General features: G+C 33.9%; 1 protein-coding gene and 2 pseudogenes across 1 annotated transcript; 1 reads left to right on the forward strand and 2 right to left on the reverse strand.

The window, feature by feature from the left end:
* The first annotated feature begins 4,671 nt into the window (after window positions 1–4,671).
* LOC126710482 (beta-glucosidase 11-like) lies at window positions 4,672–15,740 on the forward strand (annotated as a pseudogene).
* Window positions 15,741–17,434: 1,694 nt separating this feature from the next.
* Window positions 17,435–18,519, reverse strand: LOC126708178 (uncharacterized; annotated as a pseudogene).
* A 1,901-nt stretch (window positions 18,520–20,420) lies between these two features.
* Window positions 20,421–26,845, reverse strand: LOC126710480 (kinesin-like protein KIN-14I). The gene is made up of 19 exons (XM_050410955.1): window positions 26,446–26,845; window positions 26,187–26,353; window positions 25,925–26,068; window positions 25,348–25,584; window positions 25,173–25,244; window positions 24,702–24,770; window positions 24,378–24,455; window positions 24,078–24,230; window positions 23,874–23,955; window positions 23,664–23,759; window positions 23,371–23,544; window positions 23,181–23,287; window positions 22,892–23,072; window positions 22,543–22,702; window positions 22,189–22,442; window positions 21,907–22,070; window positions 21,615–21,812; window positions 20,932–21,419; window positions 20,421–20,834 (listed from the first exon to the last, which is right to left on the reverse strand). Exons 1-19 carry the CDS (start codon window positions 26,567–26,569, stop codon window positions 20,705–20,707), a joined length of 3,078 nt encoding a protein of 1,025 aa, XP_050266912.1. The 5' UTR covers window positions 26,570–26,845; the 3' UTR covers window positions 20,421–20,704.
* Window positions 26,846–27,052: the final 207 nt, after the last annotated feature.

The raw sequence follows: 27,052 nt of genomic DNA on the forward strand, positions 1-27,052 counted from the left end.
GTTTAAATCCTCCCACCCCCAACTATTGATGTATATATTAAAAAAAAATTAACTTTTATTTTCTAGTAATTTTATATGATATGGAACTTGTTATAGAGAACTTCCCCTATCTTTTTCTCCTATTAAAGTTTCCTATTTCTTTAATGACATGATCATCATTATTTTACTAAGGATGTAAGGTTATAGATGCAACATTTTTTTACATCTATTGATATAATTTATTGTGAACGGAATAACATCACTTTCACCAATTATTACTTCTCCTTTAATATATATATATATATATATATATATATTACCAATTATTTAGTTGTATTAAATATAAATCTTTTAAATTTATTCATTTGAAATGTTAGAATTTTAATTCTTATTAGCTAAAAATAAAAAATCTAACATTTCTCTCTGCTTCTTTTTTTGTTGTTTAAAACTTTTTTAAAAAAAATAATAAGTGAAAACTATAGAAAATTTAGGTTAGCTTTTGAAAGTTTAAAACTTTCCCTGTGTACCTGAAGAAAATACCCCACAAGCCCTATTAATAGTGTTACTTGAGGATAAAAGTGTGCATGGAACATGTTGGGTTGGTTTCGTTGGGTTGGAGGATTTGATACACACCCTTATTTCCTTCTTGACAAACTGACACACGAAAATTATACAGAGTAATGATTTTCACACACTTTTTTGAAATTGTGTTTTGTAAACATTATTTCAATTAAAATTATAAAATATTCATGATTTTACAATTTTAACAAAAATCATGTTTTCAAAACTCTATTTCAAAGGAGTGTGGAAAATGTGTGTGCAATAAGAAGTATGTAATAAAATTTAGCCAATTCTAAATGCACCCTTTTCTTTGTCGTCTATTCTTATATGTGGCATTGTCCTGTTGTGCATGGCTAAGCTCACATAAGCGGTGGTGGCAAATGTTCGTGCATGCACTATTCAAAGTGACAAATTTGTCTAGATGGTGGACGCAAATAAATTATGGGCATGATCAGAGATTTTGCTCTCTCTCTCTCTCTCTCTCTCTCTCTCAGCAAAAAAAACCAGGAAGAACCGACTTTATAGTTTATATGATATGAGTGAAAGCTAAAAAATCAATTAGCTGCAAAATGTTGAGGCTCTTGTTCTTGCAAATCTTTGTGCTTAATTTATTAGTGGGAGTCTCTGTTGGGCTTTGTGGAGCCTAATTGTGTTTGATTTGGTTAACAACCTGACCCGAATAATGTTGCGTGGTTTTTAATGAGAGATTTTCTGAGGCTTAGTCCATGGAGTGGGGCTTGGGTTGACAGGCCTAAGTTGTAGCGCTCATGGACAAGCCTCTTGGGAGTCCAGGGGCAACGTCCTTGGGAAAATTTTTTGGCCCGTTTTGTAGCCCATTGTGAATCCTGTGCACAGGATGTAGAAAAACGTTGTTTTGTGATTAGGGTTTTGTGGTTGTCATTTTTTAGATTGAGAAAAACTGTACTGCCACACTTTGTATTTTTTTTCTTGATAATAGTGAAATCCTTACAACTCCGTAGACGTAGGCAAATTGCCGAACCACGTAAATACTGTCTTGTGCGTGTGATTATTTTTCTTTGGCGTGTGTTTCTTCTATTTTTTGTTTCTCACAGATTTGGGAATTCCATGTTAATTCCCTACAGTCCCTAGCTCACTTGAGTTTAGCAGGGATGACTTTCCACCTGACTTTGTTTTTGGTTCAGGCATCTCAGCTTATCAGGTCAGTTAATCTATGCTAGCTTTTTCTTTTTTTGATAAGATATGCTAGCTCTTTGCATAGCTTCTACTTTGTGTTTTAAATTCTCAAATCTTGTTGTTGGCTATAAACTATAAAGACTGATGTCCATTTTTTGAGCTAAAATAACAATGACCCACAAGAAGAATTAGAAAATATGTAGAACATAGATACAGTATCTTGTGTTTAGTACATTAGATTCCTTAAATAAATTCAAACACTTGGTTGTTTTGACTTCAATTATTCTTGGAAAAATAACACTATTATTTTATTGGTCAATGTATTCGAAATCAATTGGAGAACCTAATATGCGCATGTAAGGTATTTTATTTAAGTTTCAACCTAAAAAGAAAAAGAAAAAAGGTGTTAGGACATATGTGATTCACTTGTTAGGAACATATGTCACTATTTTATGTAATTGTCTAATCGTTTGACAAAACGTACTTTACTTGTATTTTGGTAGATCTAGGATGTGTTTAATACTTCGAGAAACCTTGTTTCAATTTCAAGCATTAAAGCCATGCAAGTCTGCCCAAGATTCAAGTGTGAAAAGTGTTGTTCATTAAAGTTCAACAGCTAGCTCGACAGCTAGCATCTACCGAGACCTGTAGAGCTGTTCAAGCTCGTGGCTCGACAGCAGCTCAACAAATAGGTATCTATCGAGGATTATGAAGTTTTGTTTTCCAGGACAGTTTTGACTCCAATCCGTGATTATATGTTTGGGCTTTCTTTTCTCACAACCCTAAACATATAAATGATTACTTTAAGGGTCGTCAAAGGTGGAACAAGTTGCACAAGTGTTGAGCAAAAGTTTGTTCACAAATTGTGACCGGAGACAGAATTTGCCCTAATTCATCTTTCTTGTGAAGAAGCTGCTGTGTTTGTGCACTGTAACCAAGGAGCTTCTCAATCTTCATCGTGTAATGAACCGAAAAACTTTGTAGCCAATAAACTTCTCTAGTTGGTGATTGAAGTCGCGTACTGGGATCTGCGCAATTGGTTAGTCATGTACTGAGAGCCATGCATTACAAGGAGAGATTGTCACTACAGAACAAGTCCAATTGGGTATTGGGGTAAGGGTTCAACTGTAAGTTGGTATAAGGTACTGAGATTCCTTTACTTGTAACCGCTTGTTTTGATAATAGTGAATTCTTGGGAGTGGTGACCTTAAAATCACCTAGTGGAGTTTTTGCCGTGTTGGTTTTCTCCATTCGTAAACAAATCATCGTGTTAATTTATTTTCCATTGCATATTTAGTTTATTGGTGATTTGTTTGTGCTACCACGCGTTTGCATGTTAATTTGATTAGTTAATAAACTTGACTAATTAATCAATTAATTTATCACAAGGGGTCAATTCGTTTTTTGGCCTACCAAAAGGAAAAAAAGAAGAAGAAGAAGAGAATTTATGTTGAATAGTTAGTGAACCATTTATCAATTTATCCATGTGCAAATGATGATGAGAATGTGAGATGCTCTAGAGTTAAGTTTTTAAGCAACTCCATGATGTAGTTTTTAAAATATTAATTATTCATGGATAAATGAAAGGTTAATATTTTTTTTTATAAAAAAATTCACGCTATCAACCTTTAAACATTGACTAGTACTATTTTAGTATCAATTTAGGATATTTATAATATGTCGGAATATGAATAATATATTTAATCATGAATGATTTATAAGTTACCTTAATGTGGAAAGAAAATAATAATCATTATGCCTTAAGGTTTGTTTCTTACTCTTCAAAACTAGTAAACTCAAATGGGATTGTTTGTATACTCTGGTGTATGACCTAATTATGCTTTGTTCTGTTTTTTCTTCTTATAATTACTTATCCATTTTATAATAAAAAAAAGGTGGAGGGAGCAGCAAATGAAGATGGGAGGACTCCTAGCATTTGGGATACATATGTTCATGCTGGTTAGTTTAGTTAGTTTTACATTAGATTTCAATATTATGTTGTTGATTTAATTGGAAGCCTCTTTTATCTTAGCACTTACATTTCTTTTTCTTTTCCATCTTTTTCTGTTGAGCGCCAGTCTTGTTTCCAAAACAATTTAGAATGCATATACTTGTATTTACTTATTCAATTTTGTATTTCAAAAGTCATTTAGATATCAAATTGTGTATTTTAGTACATGTTCTTGATTGCTATTGCTCTTTTACCCTTTTCAAATATATTTAGAACAGTTAACTTTCCTTGATCTGCAAATCTTTGCCACACTTCGACATCTGTGAATTATATTAACATGTATTTTCACAGTTTGAAAGCAAAAAAAAAAGTCATTAATTTTATTTGTATGATATAAATCAAAGTTGCATATCAAATTATCTATAGATGGACTTGTATTTTAGTATTCCACTAACCCTTGCTCCTTATCATGGTGTGGTCATCAGTCTTTTCAATCGTTAAAGTTTAAAAACAAATTCACATAACTTTAAGTATCTGCATTGCAGGCAATGGGAAAAAGAATTAAAGGAACAATCAAGGTGCCAAAGGTCCAAAGAAAATTGCGCCCTTGTGTCAAAATCCGCACTTTGCGGTTTTATAAAAATCAACAATTTAGCAGACTGATGATTGTGAAGATATATTTATATTTATATGAAAAGTGGCATAATGTTAAAATTTTCCTTCTCAAAATTTCAGGGAAAGCACATGGAGCAACTGGAGATGTAGCATGTGATAGGTACCATAAATACAAGGTCTGTATGCCTTGATCAACAATCCTTTAGTATGACCAAGTTCCTGTGTTTGAGGTCAATTAATCCTCTCATTGTCATAAAAGAAAGAAATTATTCCTTTCATGATATAAGTTCCAATGATTACACAAATGGGGCTGAACCAACAAATACCAGATTCATTTTGTATGAATTACATCTCTCTAAATTTTGCTGGAGTCCAGTCCACATATGTCCAAGTTCCTGTATTTCTTGTAGGAAGATGTGCAACTCATGGTGGACATTGGCCTCGATGCCTATAGATTTTCCATCTCATGGTCAAGACTTCCCAAGTATGATGACCCAACTATGATCTATTAATTATATAAAAACCATTAAACTTTTAGTAATTGTGCGCACATGTTTTGTCTATCAAATGGAAGAGGGCCTATCAATCCAAGGGGTTTACAATATTACAACAATCTCATCAATGAACTAGTCAGCCATGGTTAAAGCCAAGCTTCCATATCATAATATATAAATAATCTAGTTTGCTTAGCATTCCCAAATTGCTAAGCTAACCACACCTTGGAACTTTTTGTTTCTGAATATTGCTTTTTCTATTGATTTTGTAGGAATCCAACCACTTGTTACATTACACAATTATGATCATCCTCAGGCACTTGAAGATGAGTATGGAGGATGGGTTAGTTGAAAGATAGTGTATAGTTCTTAACACTTTTTAGTTAAAATTTGTCTTTTCTGTTTAGGATAAATTTTTTCATGCCAAGGACAGTATAGGGTGATCAGTATGATCAAACTGTTTATATTTGGATGTAGGAGAGACTTCACAGAATATGCGGAGGTCTGCTTCAGAGAATTTGGAGATAGGGTTTCATTCTGGACTACTATTAATGAGCCCAATGTGTTCATGTTAGGTGGGTATGACTTGGGATTTCTACCACCTCAGTGATGTTCTCCTGCATATGGATACTGCTCTAGGGGTAACTCTTCTTTTGAGCCATACATAGCAGCTCATAATATCTAGTTGGCACATGCTTCAGCTGCAAGATTGTACAAGAAAAAGTATCAGGTATCGTCCGAAATTTTCCATATTAAGCTTTTAAATTTGTTGTACCAATCAGTGAATATTGTCAATATATGTTACACTAGTGAAATTAAGATACATAATTTTGCTCCAGAATCCCAATAGAATTTCTTCTAGTTCTTAATTATTTGATAAAAATATTTGACTTCCCATTCTCATGCTAAATATACAAAGGAATTTATTTGTGAAGGAAATGTTTATGGATTTTAAAGCACATGTTATGATGTAGGACAAACAACATGGATTGATAGGGCTAAGCATGTCTATGTGGTGGTTTATTGCTCTAACAGAAACAAAAGAAGATGCAATTGCAACTCAAAGTCCAATGCGTTCCATTATGGCTGGTAAATAATAAATCCTAGAATTGATACCATTTTTCCTCTTTAAAATTTCTTGTTTGGATCATGGTGTCACTGCATGTTGAACTTCATTTCATCTCATTATAATTCTGCCTTAGACAATTTCATGTGGGCCAAATTAGTGGGTAATAATTGGGAGGAAGATGAGAATTCCTCCTGTGAAGTTTATGTTGAATTCAAGACTTGATTATTCAAAGCGTCTGACTATGTTAAGATTCTGCCATGGATAGGTGAAGAGTAATGACTAATAAAAGAAGTAAAAAGAATGGTTAGTGGAATTCTAGAACAACTGGCTTCCAAGAAATGTGGGAAAGATTAGAATGGATTTAGAGAGAGTTTTGGTTGTAAATTAGTTTATTCTTCGATGAGTTCCAGTATTCAGCTCTCTATCCCATTTATACAATTCAGTTACTAACTACCTGTAACAGATTCTGGTAGTAATGGCTAACTAACAGCCAATTACTAGTCTTGCTTATTACAGCCACTTGGCCTAAGCTCTACTAATCGAATTACAGTTAAAATGACTACTAATCACAATTTAAATTACAATACTCAATTACAACACACTCATACACTAGTACACATCAATAGCAACAGTATCTCCCCATAGCTCACTCTTCATGTTGATCTTAACATTGGTACACCTGCTCTGTATTGCACGTTTCTCAATCCGTTGGTGTTTGGAGACTATCCCAATATAATGAAGCAAAATGTGGGGACTAGAATGCCAGCCTTCACAAATCATGAATCCAAATTGGTAAAGGGTTCGTTTGACTTCATAGGGGTACTACATTACACCAATATCTATGTCAAACACAACTCCAACAGTCTGAAGATGGAAAATAGAGACGTCTTCATGGATGTAGAAATGGAGCTAACCGGTAAGTCTTTTATCTATTATTATTACAAAGTGAGAACTATTTTCAATCAATGATCCTCTCAAGTTTCATTGAGTCAATTTTGCCCCCTGTGATTTAATTTCTATCCAGTTCCACATACCAAACCTTTAAAAATTGTTCGTGTATTACACTGGCTTTCATACATGTCTCTTAACTCGATGAATTAAGACTAGGCCAATGTACTCCACCAAGTGAGCCTTTCATTTCAGATAAACCTCCGCTAGTCTTTGTAATTTATGAAAGATGAACAGAAATAACTCTGATTTTCTAGTTGTGGCAGTAATTAAGGATAGCTTGTCAGCATTTGAGGTGAGAGTTCAAAGATATACTACGGATTCGGCAATGTTTTTTGCTTGGACATAAGATTGAGTTTGTTTATATCATGATCCAATAATGTACCTATAGGAATAAGCTACATCACGATGGATATGGTCAAGTCAAGGACTATAACGAAATGATTCATAACCTAGTCAACAAAATCAAGTAGGCATATATCAATATACCAATATTTTAGATCATAAAATATGAAAAAATTTCACAAGAAATTTTGAATAATAAATTATTGATAATAGAGACATCATAAAATATCATGTTGGACCACATTATTCTAACACAAAATACCCCAAAATGCCGGAAATGACCCAAATACTACTAAAACCTCAAAAATGAATAAGTTAAAAAGGTGAAATATTCACTCACACACACATCACCCTAGTGTCACACATTTCAAACACATACCACATATTTTGCCAATAAAACTTCCAAGGGTTCGAGTGAGTGGGTCTTGAATGCCAAGGTTTTGGTAGAACTCACAACTTGTAACAATAACCATAACCATAACAATAACATTTTTTTTTTATTTTTTATTTTTTATGTTGACATTAAAACCAAGGCAAAAATACATTTTTTGAAAATATATTTGAAAAAGCGTTTTGGTTTTGGTCCTTACCGTTATCTCACAAATGGAAATAATCTATGTGGCAAACGAAGTGCACCATTAACATACTAAATGCTGACATGGCCATTAAAGTAATAATACAAAAATTTATTCGGCATTTAAAAAATACCACGTCAGACCATAGTTAGTATTTTGTTTTATCTTGAACGAAATAAAATAAGAAAATTGTTTTAGATAAATAACATTCACAAATCAAAAACAATAATTGCAACAAAAAAACTGATGCTATTATCTATATATATATATAAAACCGAAGCCTTTGACCTCTCCACAATTTTCCACATCAGCATTATTTAAATTATAAAAACGAAATTTCTAATTTTATATAATTTATTAATTTTTTGACATTATGTAGGCCTAAAGGAAATTCAGCTACTAAGTAGTAGTATATAAATCTTTTAAAACCTAAACCTAAACCTAAACGTAAGGAGTAAGGCAATGGAGAAAGCCACAATGTCTCTATAATGCCCAATTAACCACAATAAATAAGAATAAATTAACCATCTTTGCAATACTCCATGATCGGAACACCTAATTTGGTCATTTGACCGGCCACCAACACACAAGGATATTAGTAGATTAAATCGCACTATAATAAGCACCACTAACCGATCTGTGGTTTGTGGTTTAACAGGGAACGACTAACTTAAGAAAGACAGGTGAAAGTGAGTTACACATCTGTGAATTCGATCGGAAAACAACAAAAGAAAAGGTTGGCTTTTTCTCCATGTAATTTTCTTTTTTTAATCACTGGGTTTCAATGTCTCTATAATTTTCTTTTTTTAATCAATGCTTTTCAGATTCATGGTGATGGGGTTGGCCTTTCTTCACAAAGATACTGATTTCTATGATTATGTGAAAAGGACTTTGGGTGTTCTAAATAAATGTGATCAATTGTTTAGTGCTTGAGTTTGAAAATTTTTATAAATTTTTTGTTTTGCTTTTGTTTTGTAAACAATGCCTGCCAAAATCTATTTTGTATTTTTCAATGACTTCTTTGGGTCGCCTTTTCAATGGGTCTATTGAGTGGACTCATAATCTCAATGATTTTCTATAGATTATTATGCTATCTTGCCGTGTTTTCTTTTCTTTTGTAGCATGCAGCTTATCCAACTTTGGACATTTCCACCTCTTTCTTTGGTGTTTATGATGGTCATGGAGGTTAGCATATGGCTTTTTATTTATTTTTCCATATTTTCCTCCCATCTCATTACAAATTTCTTCCAATTAAAGCTCCTTTTTCGATTTGAAGTTTCTGTCCTTTTTTTGCTGGTGTTGGCATCTTTTCGGGAATTAATACATTCTTTTGGGCGATATTTAGATTTGCTTAGGAATCTAGATTCATATGTGGGGTCTTGGTTGGCTATGTTAAAACACTAAAATTGTTTGGATTCAATAATAGTTAGGAAAAATTAAGAAAATAAATTCATAAAGTGCCGAATTGTAGGAAGAGTAGTAGCATTCACAAAAGAAACTTGACACTACCAAAAAACAAATTAGGGGAACGCCACCAATTAATTTAATTCACAAATTTCACTCTTTCAGCCTTATACTTAATTTTTTTAGAATAACCTTATACTTATTGAAACCTAATGCAATATATGATATTTAAAATAATTGATTCTTTGTAAGTTTAGTTGTAGCAAAAAACACTTTAAAGTTGTCTTTCAATTTTTCAATTTATTTGAAATATTGATTAAGTAGTTCTTTAAATGTGTGTTTTATACGTTTTATGAATAATCGAGAATGCTAAAGATTTAATTCTTCATTTTATTTTAAACTTAAGATTGATTTCTATTTTTCATTATGTAAATTAATGTTTCATATCAAGATTAATATTTCATATCAAGGATAGGAACTATAAGACTGGAATCTTAATATACAATCAAAGAGGAAGAGAAAAAGAATAGTTTACATCTTTATACACAATAGTTTTCCCGTGCATCGCACGGGTTAGCGACTAGTATATAATAATTACTAAGAAAATTCAATGCTAAGGGATTCTACAACCAGCGGCATTTTGAACTACAAAATTTGTCCAATGAAATCCCTAACAGTTTCGTTTTGGTCCAAATGTTAAGAGGTCATTAAAAATTTAAATTGGACAATTGAAAATTGGTGGACAAAATGTTGATATCCCCAAACCACATTGGGTATTTTGTAATTTGCCTTATAAAGATGCAAGTGAAATGACATTGCTCACCCTCTAAATAATGTTGCTCATTCTCTAAAATGTCACTCTCTAAAACGCTAAAAATGACCAAATACTGCTGAAAACTCAAAAAAGAGTAAGTAAAAAGATTAAAAGACTCTCACACACACATCACCCTAGTGTCATTCATTTCAAATACATACCACATATTTCTCCAAGAAAGCTTCCAAGGTTTCTAGTAAGTGAGACCCAAATGCCAAAAGAACCGGTATCCACAAAATGGATAGAAACTCACTACTTTTAAAAATAACCATAACCATAACATTTTAAACCTTTTTTTTTTTTTTTTTTTTTTTGTTTAAGGGCTGCTCGACATATATTTTTTAATGTTAAAACTAAAGCCAAATCTCCGCCTAACAGTGTATTGATGTGCTTTTTACAACCCTTATAACATGTCCCGAAATTGTCATCAAGACCGTTGCCACGATCATTAGCGATCCCCGCTGATGTTCAACGCATTGGCCTTCCAACTTCGAGAAAAGGAAGAAGGAATTTAGAAGGGAAAACAATTTGGTAGCTATTGCTAAATTTCCCCCTTCTCTCACTCCCTCACTATCTAATTCTAGCTCTTGATCAGAAGGCCCCATCATGTTTCCTTCTCTAAAAATTAGTGAAGGGGAGGCCATTGTTTTATAATTCAGGTCAGGACAGGTCCACACAAAATTCATGGGTGAAAATAAACAAGAGAAATTAGGGTATTTGAGAGGGAATATCGAACTAATATTATTTAATTTTGTAATCTTGCTTTCTTTAGGCTTGGGGTAATATGGTTTGTTATTAGTTTCTTTTCCAGTTGTAACACTAAGAGTCTGGCAGTTTTCAATAGGTTATGACACTGATTTGTAGGTGATCCAAAAGAAGATGGTGAAGTATGAGCAACTTGTTGCAGTCCCTTCTTATGGGCATATAGTTTGTATGAAACTTAATAGAAACAAACTCATAATCAATTAAATAGTAGTAGCTAATGGTATATAAATAATTGTAAACTTGTAGTACTTAAACACTTCTTTCTCTCTTATGGTTATTGGTATTGTTATTGTCATTGTCATTGTTATTTTTGTTGTTATTACTTTCCCAAATTAAACAGTTTGAAATTCATTGACTTCGTATTTGCATGGCATTAGAGTATCTTAATTCTTCTTTTTTTCACATCCACTTTTGTTGTTGTCTTTTTGGAGTGCCAGATGAAACAAATTCTACGTAGTCTAGTATGTGAGTTTTGTTTACCAACAGTACTTCCTAATGATCATGTTTTTATGTTAAATACCTATTATGCCCTAGTGTTTGCAAGCAGTATTGGAATATCTCAAGCAGGAATATGGCAACCCTTCTATTTACGTTTATGAAAATGGTCTCTCTCTCTCTCTCTCTCTCTCTCTCTCTCTCTCTCTCACACACACACACACACACACACACACACACACACCTCTTTTTTTTTTCTTCTTCTTCTTTCTTTTTTTTCCATGACCTTTTCTTTGGAAGTGGAATCTTGGAGGAAACCCTCTGGGACAGGAAGAAAACTTTGCAAGATAATTGACCATATACAAATCTTTTTTTTTTTTTTTTCCAAATGAAGTTTCAATAGATTAATCACGTCAAACAAGCAAGTAGCTGGATTTTTTAATCATTCTAATCATGAATTTTTTTTGGTCTTGCTAATCCATTAAATGGTTGGCTATCTTGCATTAAGCATGAGACTAAGCATGATAATGATCAATCACTATCGCTGCATGTTCCCTACATCCGGAATACTTGTGGCATTGCTGGAAATAATCAAGAATCTTTCCAACATCTGATTATAAGTATTTTCATGGTGAACCTGTGGTTTCTGAATGGTATGATTTGTCATGTTGGCATTTGCTAGGTTAGGCAGGGTTAGGTTGGTTTGGGTTGTAATGCTCATCATGCAATGTATTTTCATCATGTTTTATATCTAACTGGGCAAACTTGGTATGGGATGTCTTGTTAGGTCAGCGGATGCAAAGAAATTCAACATTGAATGACATTGCAAGGGTGAATTTTATGCATGCATACATTGGAGGTGTGCTTGATGCATTGAGGTATGCATACTTAATTCAATCCTTTCCTAGCAAAGAACCATTAATTGGATTCTAAAATTCCTTCTATGACCATTGTGGGGGCAAAGTCCAATAAGTGTTGCGCTTACAACAAGTATTTCTTTTAAAAAAAAAAAACATGTGATCAGATGTTCAACTTCTATATTCAATAGATTTTAGTAGAATAATCCCCCCCCCCTCTCTTCCAAATTGTATGTTTTCTATGGGCCCATATTGCTATCTCAACCCACTCATTTCTGAGAGGGAATGTAAGGATTTTTTAAGTTACAAAGCACCATTGGAAATGGTAGTCCTAAATAAAATCAAGATGTTTAATTGTTGGCAAGACCAATTAACCTCTCCCCCCCCCCCCCCCCCCTCCTCTCTCTTTCTCAATGGATACACATAGACGTGTGGCACACATAGAATGAAGAAAAATTGCTAGACTATATGAGTGTATGTTGCGAAATTGTGCATTGAGCCCCATATTGCTCAATTACTATATCAATCTGTATGATATAAATGATTTCGATGAGTCTTAATTGTAGCTTGACTTATCATCGTTTTAGGGTGTAGTATAGATGTAGCTAGCACTTAGTTTGTGACATTTGATTCTTTCCATGGATTGATATGAAAGCTTCCTGAAGTAGTGGTCCTTTTTCTAATTGTGGATGATGGCATTGTAAGTTTTCTATAGATAATGGTGACAATCAAATCTTTTGCACTACCTAGATGGCCCTTCATGAATTGAGTTGAATGTTCAAGTCTTGGTTGAAGAACAATTTAGAAGTTTCAGCAAAAAGAATTTAGGTCGACTTGAGTTGAATATGGTCTTATAATGGACTATTACCACACTTATGGAGAACTGTTACTTCCAATCTATTCATGTGACCATTATGTAAAAGATCTATAATGGCTTAAAGTCATCACAGACTAGTTTAGCATTAGTAAAACTCTAGCGTGCACGAGATCATAATTTATGGTAGGAAACTATGAATATAGACTATTAGGTTCATATTTTAATGTAATTGGCATATCTTATGACAAAATGCATTTTACTTGTATTTGGGTAAATCTAAGTGGGTTTAAAATGATCATTAGAAATGGTTACATTGAAGACATGAAGAATACTAAAAAAATTGCTCAAGAAAAGCTAAATCTGCATGTCTCGATACCTATCTTGATACTTGTCGAACTATTGAGATTTAATAAAGCTCGATACTTGTCTCAATACCTCTCGATCTATTAAGCTACAAGATTTTTGATATAGCTTGCAATGTTTTAATCCTATTGGCTATATGTTTATGGGTTTGTGTAAACCTAATAGGATTAGGAGAGCAACCTTATTGGAATAGGAGAGCTCATTCAAAAGGCCCATTCATGAGATTTTCTTTTTGAAACCCTAGCCTCCTCCTACAGAAGAAAGAGATCTTGTTGCGTTTCTTGTACACCTTTAGGTTCTGTAACCAAGCAAAGTCTCTAGCACCAACATTGAAGATCTCATTGGTGTTTCTATGTGAAGCTTTGCAAATCAACTACAACAATCAAAGGGTTGCTGTGGAGTTAGTCATGTACTTGAATTTGTGCAAAGGAGTTAGTCACGTATTAGGATCCGTGCAAAGGAAGAAGTCTCTACAAGATCAAATCCAATTAGGGATTGGAGTAAAAGTTCAACTGTAAGTTGGTATTTTGGGATAGGCCTGGTAGTAGTAAGATTTCTTATACTTATAACCGTTTGTTTTTTATTAATGGATTTTTGGGAATGGTGACCTAAAAATCATTCAGTGGGGTTTTTGCCTTACGAGAGGTTTTCTCCATTCGTCAATACATCACCATGTCAATTTAATTTCTGCTGCGCTTAGTTTATTTGGTGATTTGTTGGTGCCTCCATGATTTGCATGTAATTTGACCTAATTAATCAACTTGATTAATTGAATTAAGGGATAATTACAGATTACCCGCCTGTGATTTAGCCCGAATTTAACTTACCCAGCTGTGGTTTTATTTTGACATTTTACCCACCTGTGGTTCATTCCGTCTATGCTCTGTAACCCACCTCTAATTTTTCTGTTACTCTAACACATTTTATCAAAAAATCAGATCAAACACTCCTCTCCCACCCACTCTCTATGCTTGCTCAACCACTTGGGATCTTAGATGCTCCACAAACAGGACTGATCTCTTCACTTGTTGCTTCTGTTTAGGCTGAAGAACTTGGATTCAGATGTGATGGTAAGCCCACACTGATTATTTTACAAAATGTGTTAAAAATCTTTTTATTTAACAACACATGTTTCAAGCAACACCAAAGCCAAGTACTGAATCCTAGGACTCTTGAACATGACCTTTTAATTCCACGGATCAGTTCAACACCGTTAATCTTTTCAGCATTGATCATGTCACAAATAGCAAGATTATTGGTCCAATCAGGCTCGTCAAGGTTGTCCGAGGTGGCGTCTTCAATAATCTTATCAGTTTGGTTTGGCGTCTTCAAAAGAATCAAACAGAAAGAAAAAAAAAAAAAAAAAATCAAACAATAAAGAAAACCAAAAGGAAAAGAAAAGTATGGTCTAGAAATTGCTTATATGAGTACACTTATGGCCCATTGGTGGGGAAGCCTCCGCCCTTCAATCGACCTAGACCAAAATCAGATCTTCCATCTGCAGTGAACAGAAAGAAGAGATTAAACATTTTTTTTAAGAAAAGAAAAGATTTTTAACACATTTTGTAAAATAATCAGTGTGGGCTTACCATCGCATCCGAATCCAAGTTCTTCAGCCTGAACAGAAGCAACAAGTGAAGAGATCAGTCCTGTTTGTGGAGCATCTAAGATCCCAAGTGGTTGAGCAAGCATAGAGAGTGCTTGGGAGAGGAGTGTTTGTTCTAATTTATCGTTTGATTTTTTGATAAAACGTGTTAGAGTAACAGAAAAATTAGAGGTGGGTTATGGAGCATAAACGGAATGAACCATGGGTGGGTAAAGTGTCAAAAATAAAACCACGGGTGAATAAGTTAAATTCGAGCTAAACCATAGGTGGATAATCTGTAATTATCCCTTGAATTAATTAAACGGGGTCAATATATAACCCAACATAGACTACAAATTATCCGTTTGAATTTTAACTCTTTGCTTAAACATTTGTATTGTGTTAAGAAAAAATATTTGATTAGATGAAATCTCAATACTTCAAATATTTTTAAAAACAATTTTTTTTTGGCTCCTCTTACTTGTGAAATAAAATTGTATTATGTTGCATAAGAGTCCAACACCTTTATTCAAATTGTTTACTTGATATGCAAAAAGCCTTGTAGTTTAACTAACACCTTCTAATATTTCTAATGTTAACATTTAAGGTTCAAATCTCCCGCCCCAACAACCAATGTATAAAAAAAATATTGTTTATCTGATATGATAGATGTGTGTAACTTTTTTTTTTTTTAAAGAAAAATCTAAATTGATTTCATTTCTTCTTCCTTGCCTTCATTATTATTATTATTTTTTTGTTGAAGGAATGGATCAAACTCGAGAGGGTATTTTGTATGGGCTTTCCTGGATTTATTTGAGTTATTGGATGGCTATATATCGAGCTATGGCATAAACTATGTGGATTTGGATGACCCGGATTTGAAAAGATATCCCAAACTCTCTGCAAAATGGTACTCACAAGTTTTTGAAGGGAAAAAGCATCAACTTAGATGAAGCTATTGAACTTGAGAAGAATACATCATCTCTCTCTTATTCTCACTTTCAGTAGGCTCTGTTCAAATTATGGGACAGTTGTGGTGTTATGTTGCTTATGACTTTATGAGAACCAAAATGTACTCAGTAAAATTATTGAGCAATAATTGGTCCTCCTATTCAGCCCTTTGGTCTCTCCTTATACGGATACAGGGTACTATTGCTTACCTAATTCTAGCATCTTAAGCCAAAATGCTACTAGGGGAAAAAACTCTATGGCTTGGGAGCTTTACTGTTAAAGAGCCTTTTGTATGGCTGCTATATTCACTGCTGGTTTTGTACAATTCTTACCGTGGATCTCTTTCATACAGCAGAGGTGATTAGTTTGAATCACCCCTTCCCTCTCCTCTAACGGGTCAAAAGTTGTTAGATTAAAAATAAAATAAAATAAATAAAAATTAAAAAATTTTTTGCTGCCAAAAAAAAAAAAAAAAAATATATATATATATATATATATATCTATATTGCCTACTCTGCTTTGGATGATGCTTCTGCAGAGTTTGCTTTATTAATTATTTTTTTGGGTTTCAATGAATTGATTATTGTTATAATTATATTTTAATGATTAAATTCACTAGTTTCTAATTTCTTAATTTTTTTAGAAAACTGGTAACTTTTCATAGTATTAGATTTAGAATTGGAGGTCTTTGGTTTGATTATTGTCTTAACTCTTAACTCTACCTGTCATTTAGAATGTTAAAATGCTATGTGTTGCACCCCACTTGTTAAGGGAGTATGTTAGAATTATGGTTAAATAATTAAATTCACAATTTTTTAAAAGTTGCCTTTTGGTCCCAAAAAAAATGTCTTTTGCTTCTAGTTTTAGACCTTTATAAATTGTTCATGTTTTACATTGCCTTTCATACATGTCTTTTAACTCAATGAAAATTAAGTAGTAGGCCAATGTACTCCACCAAGTTAGTCTTTCATTTCAGATAAACCTTTGCTAATCTTTGAAATTTATAAAAGATGAATAGAAATAACTTTGTGATTTTCTGGTTGTGTTAATAATTCAGGTTAGCTCATCAGCATTTGAGGTGAGAGTTGAAAAATTGATAGACTATGTGAGTGTGTGTTGCGAAGGTGCGTGCTAAGTCCCACATAGCTTGATTACCATGTTAGTATGTGCTATATAAGTGATTTCGATAATTGTAACTTGACTAATTGTTTTAGGATATAGTATAAATGTAGCCAACACTTAACTAATTGTTTTAGGATGTAGTATAAATGTAGCCAACACTTAACTCGAGATATTTGTGAGTCCCACATTATCTTTTGATGATGAGCAATTCTTAAACATTGTGCTACTATCAAGTTTAGAGAGAGTTCAGTTACTCATTAACTTTCCTCAAGATCCATTCAATTATTAATAATTTTTTATTTTATAATTCTATAGTTAAAGAGAGGAGATTTGTTTTTTCAAAAAAGAAAAGAAAAAAAAATAAAAAAAGAGATTTGAATTTTAAATGTCTTTGTTAGAAATACCAAAAAGTACTAACTAGTAACCAGTTGAGTTACAACGCTCTTAATCATTAATCATTCATATTTCTATTAATTGCGTGACAATTCATGGACAATGATCCATGTGAGAGATTGTTTAGGCTACATAATTTAGTCTACCTCTACCATAATGATTATTGGTGATGCCTAGCACAATCAAAAGTCCAAATAAAGACCCATTCGATAGATCACAGTTTGCAAGTAACAAAAGAAATTGAAAGGGAAAACTTATATAATCCATTAATTGAAAACCGTGGAGAAATAATTAGCACAACCTTGTCAATTTGAGATCAAATTAATTCAAGGAAGCATTACAAATCAAAACGCATCCTCTTACTAGGACTCTTAGACGTGCTCAACTCAAATCCAAAATTGACCATTTCATTCTCCCTCACCATGTCCGTTAACAATCCCTGAAGCTCCTCCATGGTGTTCTCTTCCTATAAACATATACAACCAAGTACAATATTAATTTCCCCCTAAATAAAACATTATTTTTTATTACCAATGGACTTGTTCCAAGGAAGTAGTTCATATGAACCTTCAAAAATAAATACAAGTCAATCACCAAATGAAGTACCTGTGGCTGTGGCCTCACATTTTGCATCGTCAAAACCATTTCTTGCATGAAATCTACAAATCCCTGTTGCCAGAAATCCATAATTTAGCATCCAAAAACTAAGGGAATTAAAATTTTAAGGAAAAAAAAAAAAAAAAAAAACCAAATAAAAACTTTATGAATGTGTATATGAATATCAATGGAAAAGAAAAAACTGACCTCGTCATCATCGTCTCCAAGGAGACCAAACAATCCAGCATCATAGATTGTTCTCTTTCATTTATTTGATAAAACTGGAAAAATCAGAGTCCATCAGAATCAGATACCCCCAACAATATTAATTGGAATGAAATAGTACATAAAGACAACACAATGTATGTGTTTTTTTTTTTTTTTTTTCCTTCTTTTTTTAATTTAAAAAAATATACCTGAATAAGCTTCTTGGATTTGTTGGAACCGTCTTTTAGCTTCTCCAGCAATTTTTTGGTCTTTCATCCACCTATCTGGGTGCCATTTCTTCAAATTTACGTACAAATAAATTAAAATTTTTTGAGAACAAAATTCATAGCGTAAAACTATAACAAAAATTTTTTAAAAAAAGGGGTTGTGATGTTACTACCATGGCAAGTTTGCGATAAGCACAGCGAATCTCATTTTCTGTGGCTTGCTTACACAAACCAAGCACTGAATAATAACACGCCCCGCCATGATCATAACTTATTCCAACGTTGGACATATTTAGCTGTAGTGACAAAAGCTTTAACTGGGAATAAAAGTTTGAACCAAATAAACTATATGTTGTGCCAAGAAAAGATCAGAAGCAAGAGATTAATAAAAGCAATTGATTATGGCTTTAACTGTTGGCTAGAATGACTTTGTGTATAAATTAATCATATAAGTAAATAGTACCAACTTGGGTTCTCTCAAAAGAATCTAAGAACTGGTTGAAAAGTACAGGCTTGGTGAAGGTTCGAGAGGTTTATTCTAAAATGAGGTATATAGATATTTGGGATTCCTTACACAAAATTCATAATTTTTGCTTGCTAAATAAACTACTAGTTCATGGCCACAAAAATTTTGCATCCATAATAAGAAAAAATGTGGTGGACCGAGGTAGTGGGTAATTTGTGGCCTACATTTGATTTGGACTTGTAAATTGTGCTGAGATCGATATAAGGCATTTGTTGGAAGCAGAAAGCACATGAATTGTGTCGTGTCACGGGCAAGGACAGCCGATCTTTATTGTTTAGAGGGTTTTGGCAAAATAATTTTATTTTTTTAGTAGCTTTTTAGTTAATTACCCCCTAATGCAGAATTAACGAGGAAATAAAAGTAGTAATGGATCATGAAAAGGCCAATTCTTATGTAAAACTAGTCGCAATCCATGCAGGGTCCAAAAAATTTGACCCTTTTTTTTGTTAAATGAAATATAAAAATAATAAATGAGATTTATAAATGGTGTTGTAAATTCTTCTTAAAATGATGTGATTATTTTCTAACAAAATATGGTCGATATAATATATTAGACTTTCTAACTCAAATTATCTATATTTGTTATTTGAAAGTGTTTTAAATTTTGTGAAGGTTTTTTTTTTTTTTTTTTTTCAAGAAAATATAATTCATTTTTAATTCAATTGTTATATAAGGAGATATGTTTTATAAATAATGAACTGTGTGGTTGAAATTTATTTTTAGTACTCTTTACAAATAAGTCATTGTCTATACGTTTTGAATGACCTAAAGATTATAATTAGAAAAAAAAAATACAAGACTTTAATAATATAAGAAATATGTAATTTTATTAAGAACCTATCAACATTATGCTAACAATGTGACATGATTGGCAATGAAGCAGCTCATTTTTCTATACAAACCTCTCATCTCATATTGTTGCTAGATTAGCTTTAAATTCCTTTATGCCTTTTTGTTTCAATAAGGATAATCTCCATTTTGGTATTTTTTTTGTAACGAAGATTACCATGTTTGTTCCCTCGTTTCTGGCAATAGATTGAAGTTTATCAAAAAAAAAAAAAAAAAAAAAAAAAAAAATCAAAATGGACTGAAGTAGACCGGATGGACCAAAGTGGACCGAATAGACCAAAATAGTCTAAATGGACCAAAATGCTACGCTAACATGGCTCAAATAAGAGCCTAAGTAACTATAAATGCTGCACTTCAATTTTTAGATATATATAAATTAAAGACACTCAATTTTTCGATCAATTTACAGTGATTCCACTAAAACTGATTTTACTGCTGAAATTTTTCAACACAAAAAACTTCTTCTCCTCCTATTTTAACCAAAGATATTCTGTACATTCATCTTTCCAATATAGCCCTTTGAATGACCAGTAAAGATAGAATCACAAATTTAAAATTTGGAATTCGGCAAAAACAAATTATGTGGAGCATTTGATATTAATTTTTAAGGTGACGGATTAACATGCTTCGTTTTAAGTTTTTACCCTGCTGAAGAAATTTGTTTAGCTCTTCTATACCTTCATAAAAGTGAAAAATACCCCTGCCAAAAAGAATTTAAAGCAAAAAGATCTTAGCAGTTGGCCTCAAAAACTTGACTCAGAAAATTTTGGAGCTGTAATCTCAAACGAATGCAATGCAAATTCTTGAGTTGATGTATTATGCCTCTAATTTTGGGGTTTCATATTCCATTAAAAACCAAGAATAGTGTAATGTACCATCTATAAACAACATCAGTCATCCAATCCACGTAGGAAGGACACATTGAACTCACAAGTAGACAATTACAAGCAACTGGAATTATTGCTGCATTTAACTATAAGATTACAACAAAAAAATAAAAATGAAGAATATAGTAAAACCTCTCTCTCCCTCTCAAACAAATTCAAAGAAATTAAAAAATAAAAATAAAAAAATCACCCTCTCAACGTGTAAGTACATTTCTATTTTCTATTCCCAGCTCTGCGTTTCATATCAGTTGGAGCTGGCTGCCTCCCATTCCGCTGCACATTGCCTACCCCATTTGCTAATTTCCTTGAAGGTGAAGGGCCAAGAGAAGCGTTGGTATTCTTGCTGAAAAGTTAACAACAACTTGTTAAGGAAACATGTTACTGGCTAGACAGTTCTTATAATTGAGCATACTACTAACAAAATATCTACTTTGGATTACCTTAGCTCTGGGCTCTTTGCTGGCTTTGAATTGGGTTTCCTGGTTTTTGCACTAATTCCATTGGTCATGCTGGTAAGCTTTGAATGATTGAATTGCCAAAGCAAATCTGGTTCTGAAGAATCACTGGTGGCAGCATCAAGATCATCCATTTCATCGGTACTTGTGACATTGAACTGGTTGCTTCCCATAAACATATTATAGGATTGATCTGGATAAATTTTGGAAGAATCAGGGAGATATTTCTGGTAAAATACATCAGATAAGTCCCCATTATCTGCTGCCCAACTTCCTAAAGGGTTCTCAACTCTGCTTACATCATGCTTGTTTACCATGACCTTATCAACCCACTCACCCGAGCCCATTTCTCTATCATCCTCCCTGTAGTTCTGGCCATGACCATTCACCGGAGGCCAGGGAGGTGAATTTGCTAATAGCTCATCAAGATCAAAGCTTTGTGTCTTTTGCCTCGAGGCAGAATTGCTACGAAGCTGCAGAATCATTCCATCCAATTTCAGATTAAAGTTCATAAAACTAAACCGAATTTTTTGTTATAAGGAAACAGAACAAGATAACAAATTTGTTAAGAGACAATCTGATCTAAATGCATACTATCAAGCAATACAAAGGTGAAATTTAACAGGTGAGAAGTATCTACCAAGTCATTATCAGGGAACTTTATTTACCTCTATATTGCCTACGTCACCCATTGGTTGCCGGCAGCTATTGTGGTCTCCAAATAAACCTGCATCCTTCTGTTTAGATTGAAAAGGTGATATCTCACTAGCTTTTGTCCTGTATTTTTCAGAGCTTCCAGATATGGAAGTTTGAATATGCTCCGGTTCCCCCTCTTTCCTTGCCAATGCAGCCTTCAGACTTGCAATCTGAAGAAAAAATTGAAATTTTAATAGAACACAACAAATGGACAAGGCCCTTAAAATTACTTGAAGAGAACTTTACAGGTGACAAAGTAAGAACCTGTTCTTTGAGCTCCTTGACATCTGTGCTATCTTTGTTTACTTTGGCAGCACCAAGTTCAACAGTGGCAACTCGCTCTGCAAATTTAAGCGTACTGATTGATTCTCCAATAGCATCAGGCTCAGGGCTTATGTGAACAAACATCAGCGTCTTGGCCTGCCCTCCTAAAAGTATAATTACAACCCCAAAAGTATAGTAAGAATCTTTCCAAGAATGAAGAACATAAAGAGAGACTATGGTTTCCACATTCCAATATGAAATTTTGTGTTAGTTTAACCTTACCAAGTGAATCTTGGAGCAGTTGTGTAAGTTTGCTATTTCTATAAGGAACATGTGGATTCTTTTGTGCAAGGGAAGCTATCACGTCACCCAAAGCTGACAAAGATCTGTTGATGTGTTGTGCCTCTTTCAATCTATCTCCTGTCACCTCAGATTTGTCTACCCTCTCACTTCCTGCTAAATCAACCAGATGCATACAGCCACGAAGAATAGCTCCAGATGTCAAGTCTCTTCCTTGAACATGAACCGTCAAGCAACTGCAAATTGATAATTTAAAATAACAAAGTAAAAATCAACTTAAATAAAGATACTATCATAGATACATCCACTGATTTATATAGACAATTACATTCATACCTATGTGAGCGACTACTACGATCATTTAGGGCTGTTGCACCTACTGCACGATTCTTTTGTCCAAGGTTCATTAGATCAATAACATCAAACGTCGATGATACTGGAACAACACTCGCATCTGGTACACTATGCCCTCTATGAGAACTATTTCGAATTTCTAATGTGTTAAAAATTAAGGAAAACCTTTTGATGGGGAGTAAGTGGGGGGAAGAGTGGAACAGAATCAAAATTCATAAAATTGAGTGAAATTCTGAAAATAGACATATAATGTCATTCTTAATCCTATTTGACAAAAAGATAATATAAAATGACCTAAATCAGTAAAAGAACCAAATAACTTGTAAAGGATATCTTCTGTTAGTTCCATCAGTAACAAGGAGATCCCTAACTTGCTCATTATAGATCTCAATCATCTGAACAGAAACATCATAACTGAAAGTGTCCTTTCTTTGATTTGCTATTTGAAACAAATCACTCAATGCCCTATAATTTACTCCTTGGCTTTTTTCCGTAAGCTCTCTAGGTCCAGTCTAGACATGTAAACAACAAAAATTAGCCACATTTATGTAGTTTTTCAAAATAAACATCATTGTACATGTTATATCATATATTCAGAGATAAATCTAAATGTTTCCTACCATAGTGAAAGTCTTTCCAGATCCTGTTTGACCATATGCAAATATGCAAACATTGTAACCATCAAGAACAGACCGAATCAAAGGCTGCATATCAGAGAAGACCTCCGCTGCAATACATTAGGAATAGAAGCGTAAGAATAATGTTAAGATCAAAGAATCTGAAAATTTTCTAAATGAAAACCTTGCTGACCTTGACTTGCAGATGGCCCAAAGACCTTGTTGAAGCTAAAGGACCTCTGGCCTTTTCCATGCCTCGATGGAGTATTCATAGTGATAATTCCTTCTTCTATATGATCCACAGCGCTAAAATGATTTGATTGTCCAGACAAGAAGGGTCTCACTCGACAATAAACCCGGATACTTCCTGATCAAATGAAAAAAATATATAATATATATTAATCCAATTTGAGGACTTAAGCTTTAGGCACTCAGTGATTTTTTTCCCCCCCTCTATCACAAGCAAGACCCCATTGGTCTTCTTACCCTTGAGATCCTGCACTTGATTGTACAGCTTGCGATTTTCCTCAAGAACTCTATGATACCCAGAAGCAGCATGAGCTAGGCCATGAATGTGTATACCTACAAAGAAATGAACAAACTCAAATGAGACAAAAAATTATTTTCATCCCAAAACCCCTAAAAAAGAGAAGAAAATAGAAATAGAAAAAGAATAAATTACTTCCTGAATCCTACCAAGATTGTGAAACTCCTCATGGAACTTCATTTGCATAAAGTTCATACCAGCTTTTGTAGTGTGAAGTGTATGCTTTAGTTCCTACAAACATATAACATTAGCATTAATGCACTAAGCTGTTAAAGAAACAGAAAGGCAAAAATATGGAGAATACACATTCAGGAGAAAAAATAATGGAGAATACATCAGTACTGTCCTCTTACTTGAATGTCTCTTTGCTGTTGATCAAAGATCATTTGCTGTTTCATGAGCTGGCCTTTTGATTTCTCATCAGAAATGCTTGTTTTATGGGCAAATTCCTCTTTCTTTATCAACTTTTCATTTTTGTTTATCAACTTTTCATTTTTGTCTTCAGTCTAAAATATTGCACCAACAGAAAAAGAAAATGTTAGGAACCCAAGTTATATTCCAATCATACGCTCTGACATTGAAGACATGCTTCTTTTTATTGATCACTAGTCTTTATTAATAGGTGCATGTTAAGGTAAAGTACAAAATATTACCTTTTTATCAGCAGAAGTAAATTTCAAAAGAGCTTTGTTGCCATGCGAAACAGCCATATCTTTCGGAGATGTTTTCATCTGTGATCATAAGCGAATGTATAAATAACCAGCCAGATGGGTAGACCAATAGATTTTTTAAAAAATAGAAAAAATAGAAACTCATCTAGGATCCAAAAGCCATGTTTAATCATTTGGAATATGCATCAATCAAGTCTTATGTTGAGTCTCAGAATACATGAAAATGCATAATTGGTCACCAATCCATATTGGATTAGTGAAAACAATCTCTTGGCCCACAAAAATGACTGGGCAAAGTAAACATACCAGCTCAAGTTGGCTTGCAATGCGATGCTCAAACTCCTCCACTACCTTACTTAGCACGGATTCGACCAACTGTTTCATGCAGAGGAGCAATACAAGTCAAAAATAAGTAGTAGCAATAGTATCAATAATAGTACGAGTAAAAGTTAAAGCACTCTCAAAGCGGTGATTGCATCAGTAATAATAGTATTTGCAATTTTGTATTCACCTCACTAGTTGAAAAGGGCAATTGGCTTGATCAAGTTCAATCCAATCAAGAAGCCTCAGTGCACATTTTTTTTTCAAGTATTGTAATTGAATGGAATAAATATAAGGCAGAACTTCACCAAATGTCTATCAATAGTATGTTTCATCATTCGCGCACATCACATAGTTGCACCACTATGGTGAATGATACCAGATGTAGTAACCCCAGTTTGATCAGCAAATTGTTCTTAATTAAGTTCATCAATTTAAGAGGGGAGAGTAGATTACCATTGGAACTTCTTCGGGCTTCTTATCTAACAGAACTGCACGAACAAGCATACTCAAGGAACCATTGGTAGGCTGCAAGTAATAACATGAATGAATCAACAAAAGTTCATCTTTCTTTAATCAACCAGACAAAGCGAATGCATAAAGAAGTCTAGTAAAAGTTAAGCTTACCAACCATTTTATTAGAGTCAATCTCAGAGGCCAGCACATTCAAGGATTTTTCACCCATTGATGAGTTCCTCGACAAGGAATTCGTGAACGGCTCTGAATTTTTCCTCACAAAAGACTTGGTTGACACCATTGGTTTCACATTTCCACCAAATTTCCATACTCCATTTCCCCCAGTCTGTTTCCATTCACTGTAGGATTTTACCGCCAAAACACAATTCACAACCCTTGCAGATTTCCCTCCCTGAAAACTCAACAAATATATAATATTAAAAAATAAAAAATTAAACCCTTTTTTGTATCAGCAAGTTACACGCTCATCTACTTAACTTTAACTCTCTTTTTTTGGTCAATCAATCCAAATTAGAGTGGTATGATTATGTCCAATGGGTCTTGAATCTGCAACCTCACCCTCCAGACAAAGTGCAAATTGAATCAAAGCTCATTGACTAATGAGTTTTGAACCCACAAGCTCACTGAATTGCAATTTGAACCACAGCTCATTAACTAATCTTATCTACAAAATTCCATTCTAGCTAAAAAGCAACACAAATTAACTTCTACCAAGATACAAAAACACATACTTGTTCCAGATCAGATGCCTCAAAAGTGGGAATTCCCAGTTCCTGCACAGCTACTAGAAAATTCCTCACATTCTCAAAGTACTGAAATGCCGATAACGCGGCTCCATCGGGGATCAGAGTAGAATCACAAGGACTCTCCACCACCTAAAGCCAAAAACAATTCACAAAGCTCAAACATTCATTTCAATCTGGAAAAAGAAGAAAAAGAAAAAAGAAAGAGAGAATGAAAGTGAGGTTGTGAAGCGTTGACTGAGTGTATGACCTTGGGCACAGCTCCTGGATGAACCTTATTGAGAACATTGCAGAGAATAATACCACTTCTTAATCCAAGCCTAAACTCTTCCTCTGACGGCTCCGCCGGCAAATCTTTCGCCGCTACTACACCTACCATCTTTCTCAGCCACCCCGCCGCTTCGTTCCTTCTCGACGCTACATACACAAAATCATCTTCATCATCATCAAAAACACAATTCTCTGTTTGGTTGCTGAGAAAAATTTAACCCAAAAAAAAAAAAAGTTACCAGCTTCCTCAGCTTTTCTAGAAGCCAAATCAAGATCTCTGAGGCGAGTCCCGTGCTGCTGAAGCACATCCTCCACCACTTCCGCCACCGAAAACGACAATGTCCCCTCCGCCATCATCATCATCACCACCACCTTTTTTTGGTTATGAATTTAGCTAGAAAGCAAGCATGAAGATCTTGGAAGAGAAAGAGAGAGAGATGAAAACTTGCTTTGTTGGTGTTGGTGGTGGTGGTGATGGTGATGGTGATGGTGTTGGTTTTTCGTTGTTGTTGGTGGCGTGTAACTGTTTTGCAGTGGTTTTCTTTGCTAGCAATTTTCGTCACACATATTCACATTCTCCATGACCCTTTCTTTTTTTGCTTTCTCTCTTTTTTATTTCTTTCTCTCTACAAAAGAAAAAGTGGCTACTCTTAACTCATCACTCTGCTTTATACTCTGTCTTTACCAAAGCTCTAGCCTCCTCTAGTCTCTCTCTCTCTACTACTCTCCGAACCTGTTTTCCGAGCCTCTTTGGTTCAAAACCCTTAACTGCTTTTTATTTTATTTTATTTAAGAGCTAGAAGGGAAGTCCCATTTGCATTGAGAGCGCGTGTGGAATGTTCGCGG

The sequence above is a fragment of the Quercus robur genome, chromosome 12 (genome assembly GCF_932294415.1).
Source record: "Quercus robur chromosome 12, dhQueRobu3.1, whole genome shotgun sequence".
NCBI classification, from domain to species: Eukaryota; Viridiplantae; Streptophyta; class Magnoliopsida; order Fagales; family Fagaceae; genus Quercus; species Quercus robur.

What these genes read in the sequence shown, in the direction of transcription:
- LOC126710480 (XM_050410955.1), bottom strand. Translation starts at nt 26,569, where the DNA reads ATGATGATGATGGCGGAGGGGACATTGTCGTTTTCGGTGGCGGAAGTG. An exon ending in AGGCATCTGATCTGGAACAA is followed by an intron (nt 25,585 to 25,924) that starts GTATGTGTTTTT and finishes TTGAGTTTTCAG; the next exon opens with GGAGGGAAATCTGCAAGGGT. An exon ending in AGATTGACTCTAATAAAATG is followed by an intron (nt 25,245 to 25,347) that starts GTTGGTAAGCTT and finishes TATTACTTGCAG; the next exon opens with CCTACCAATGGTTCCTTGAG.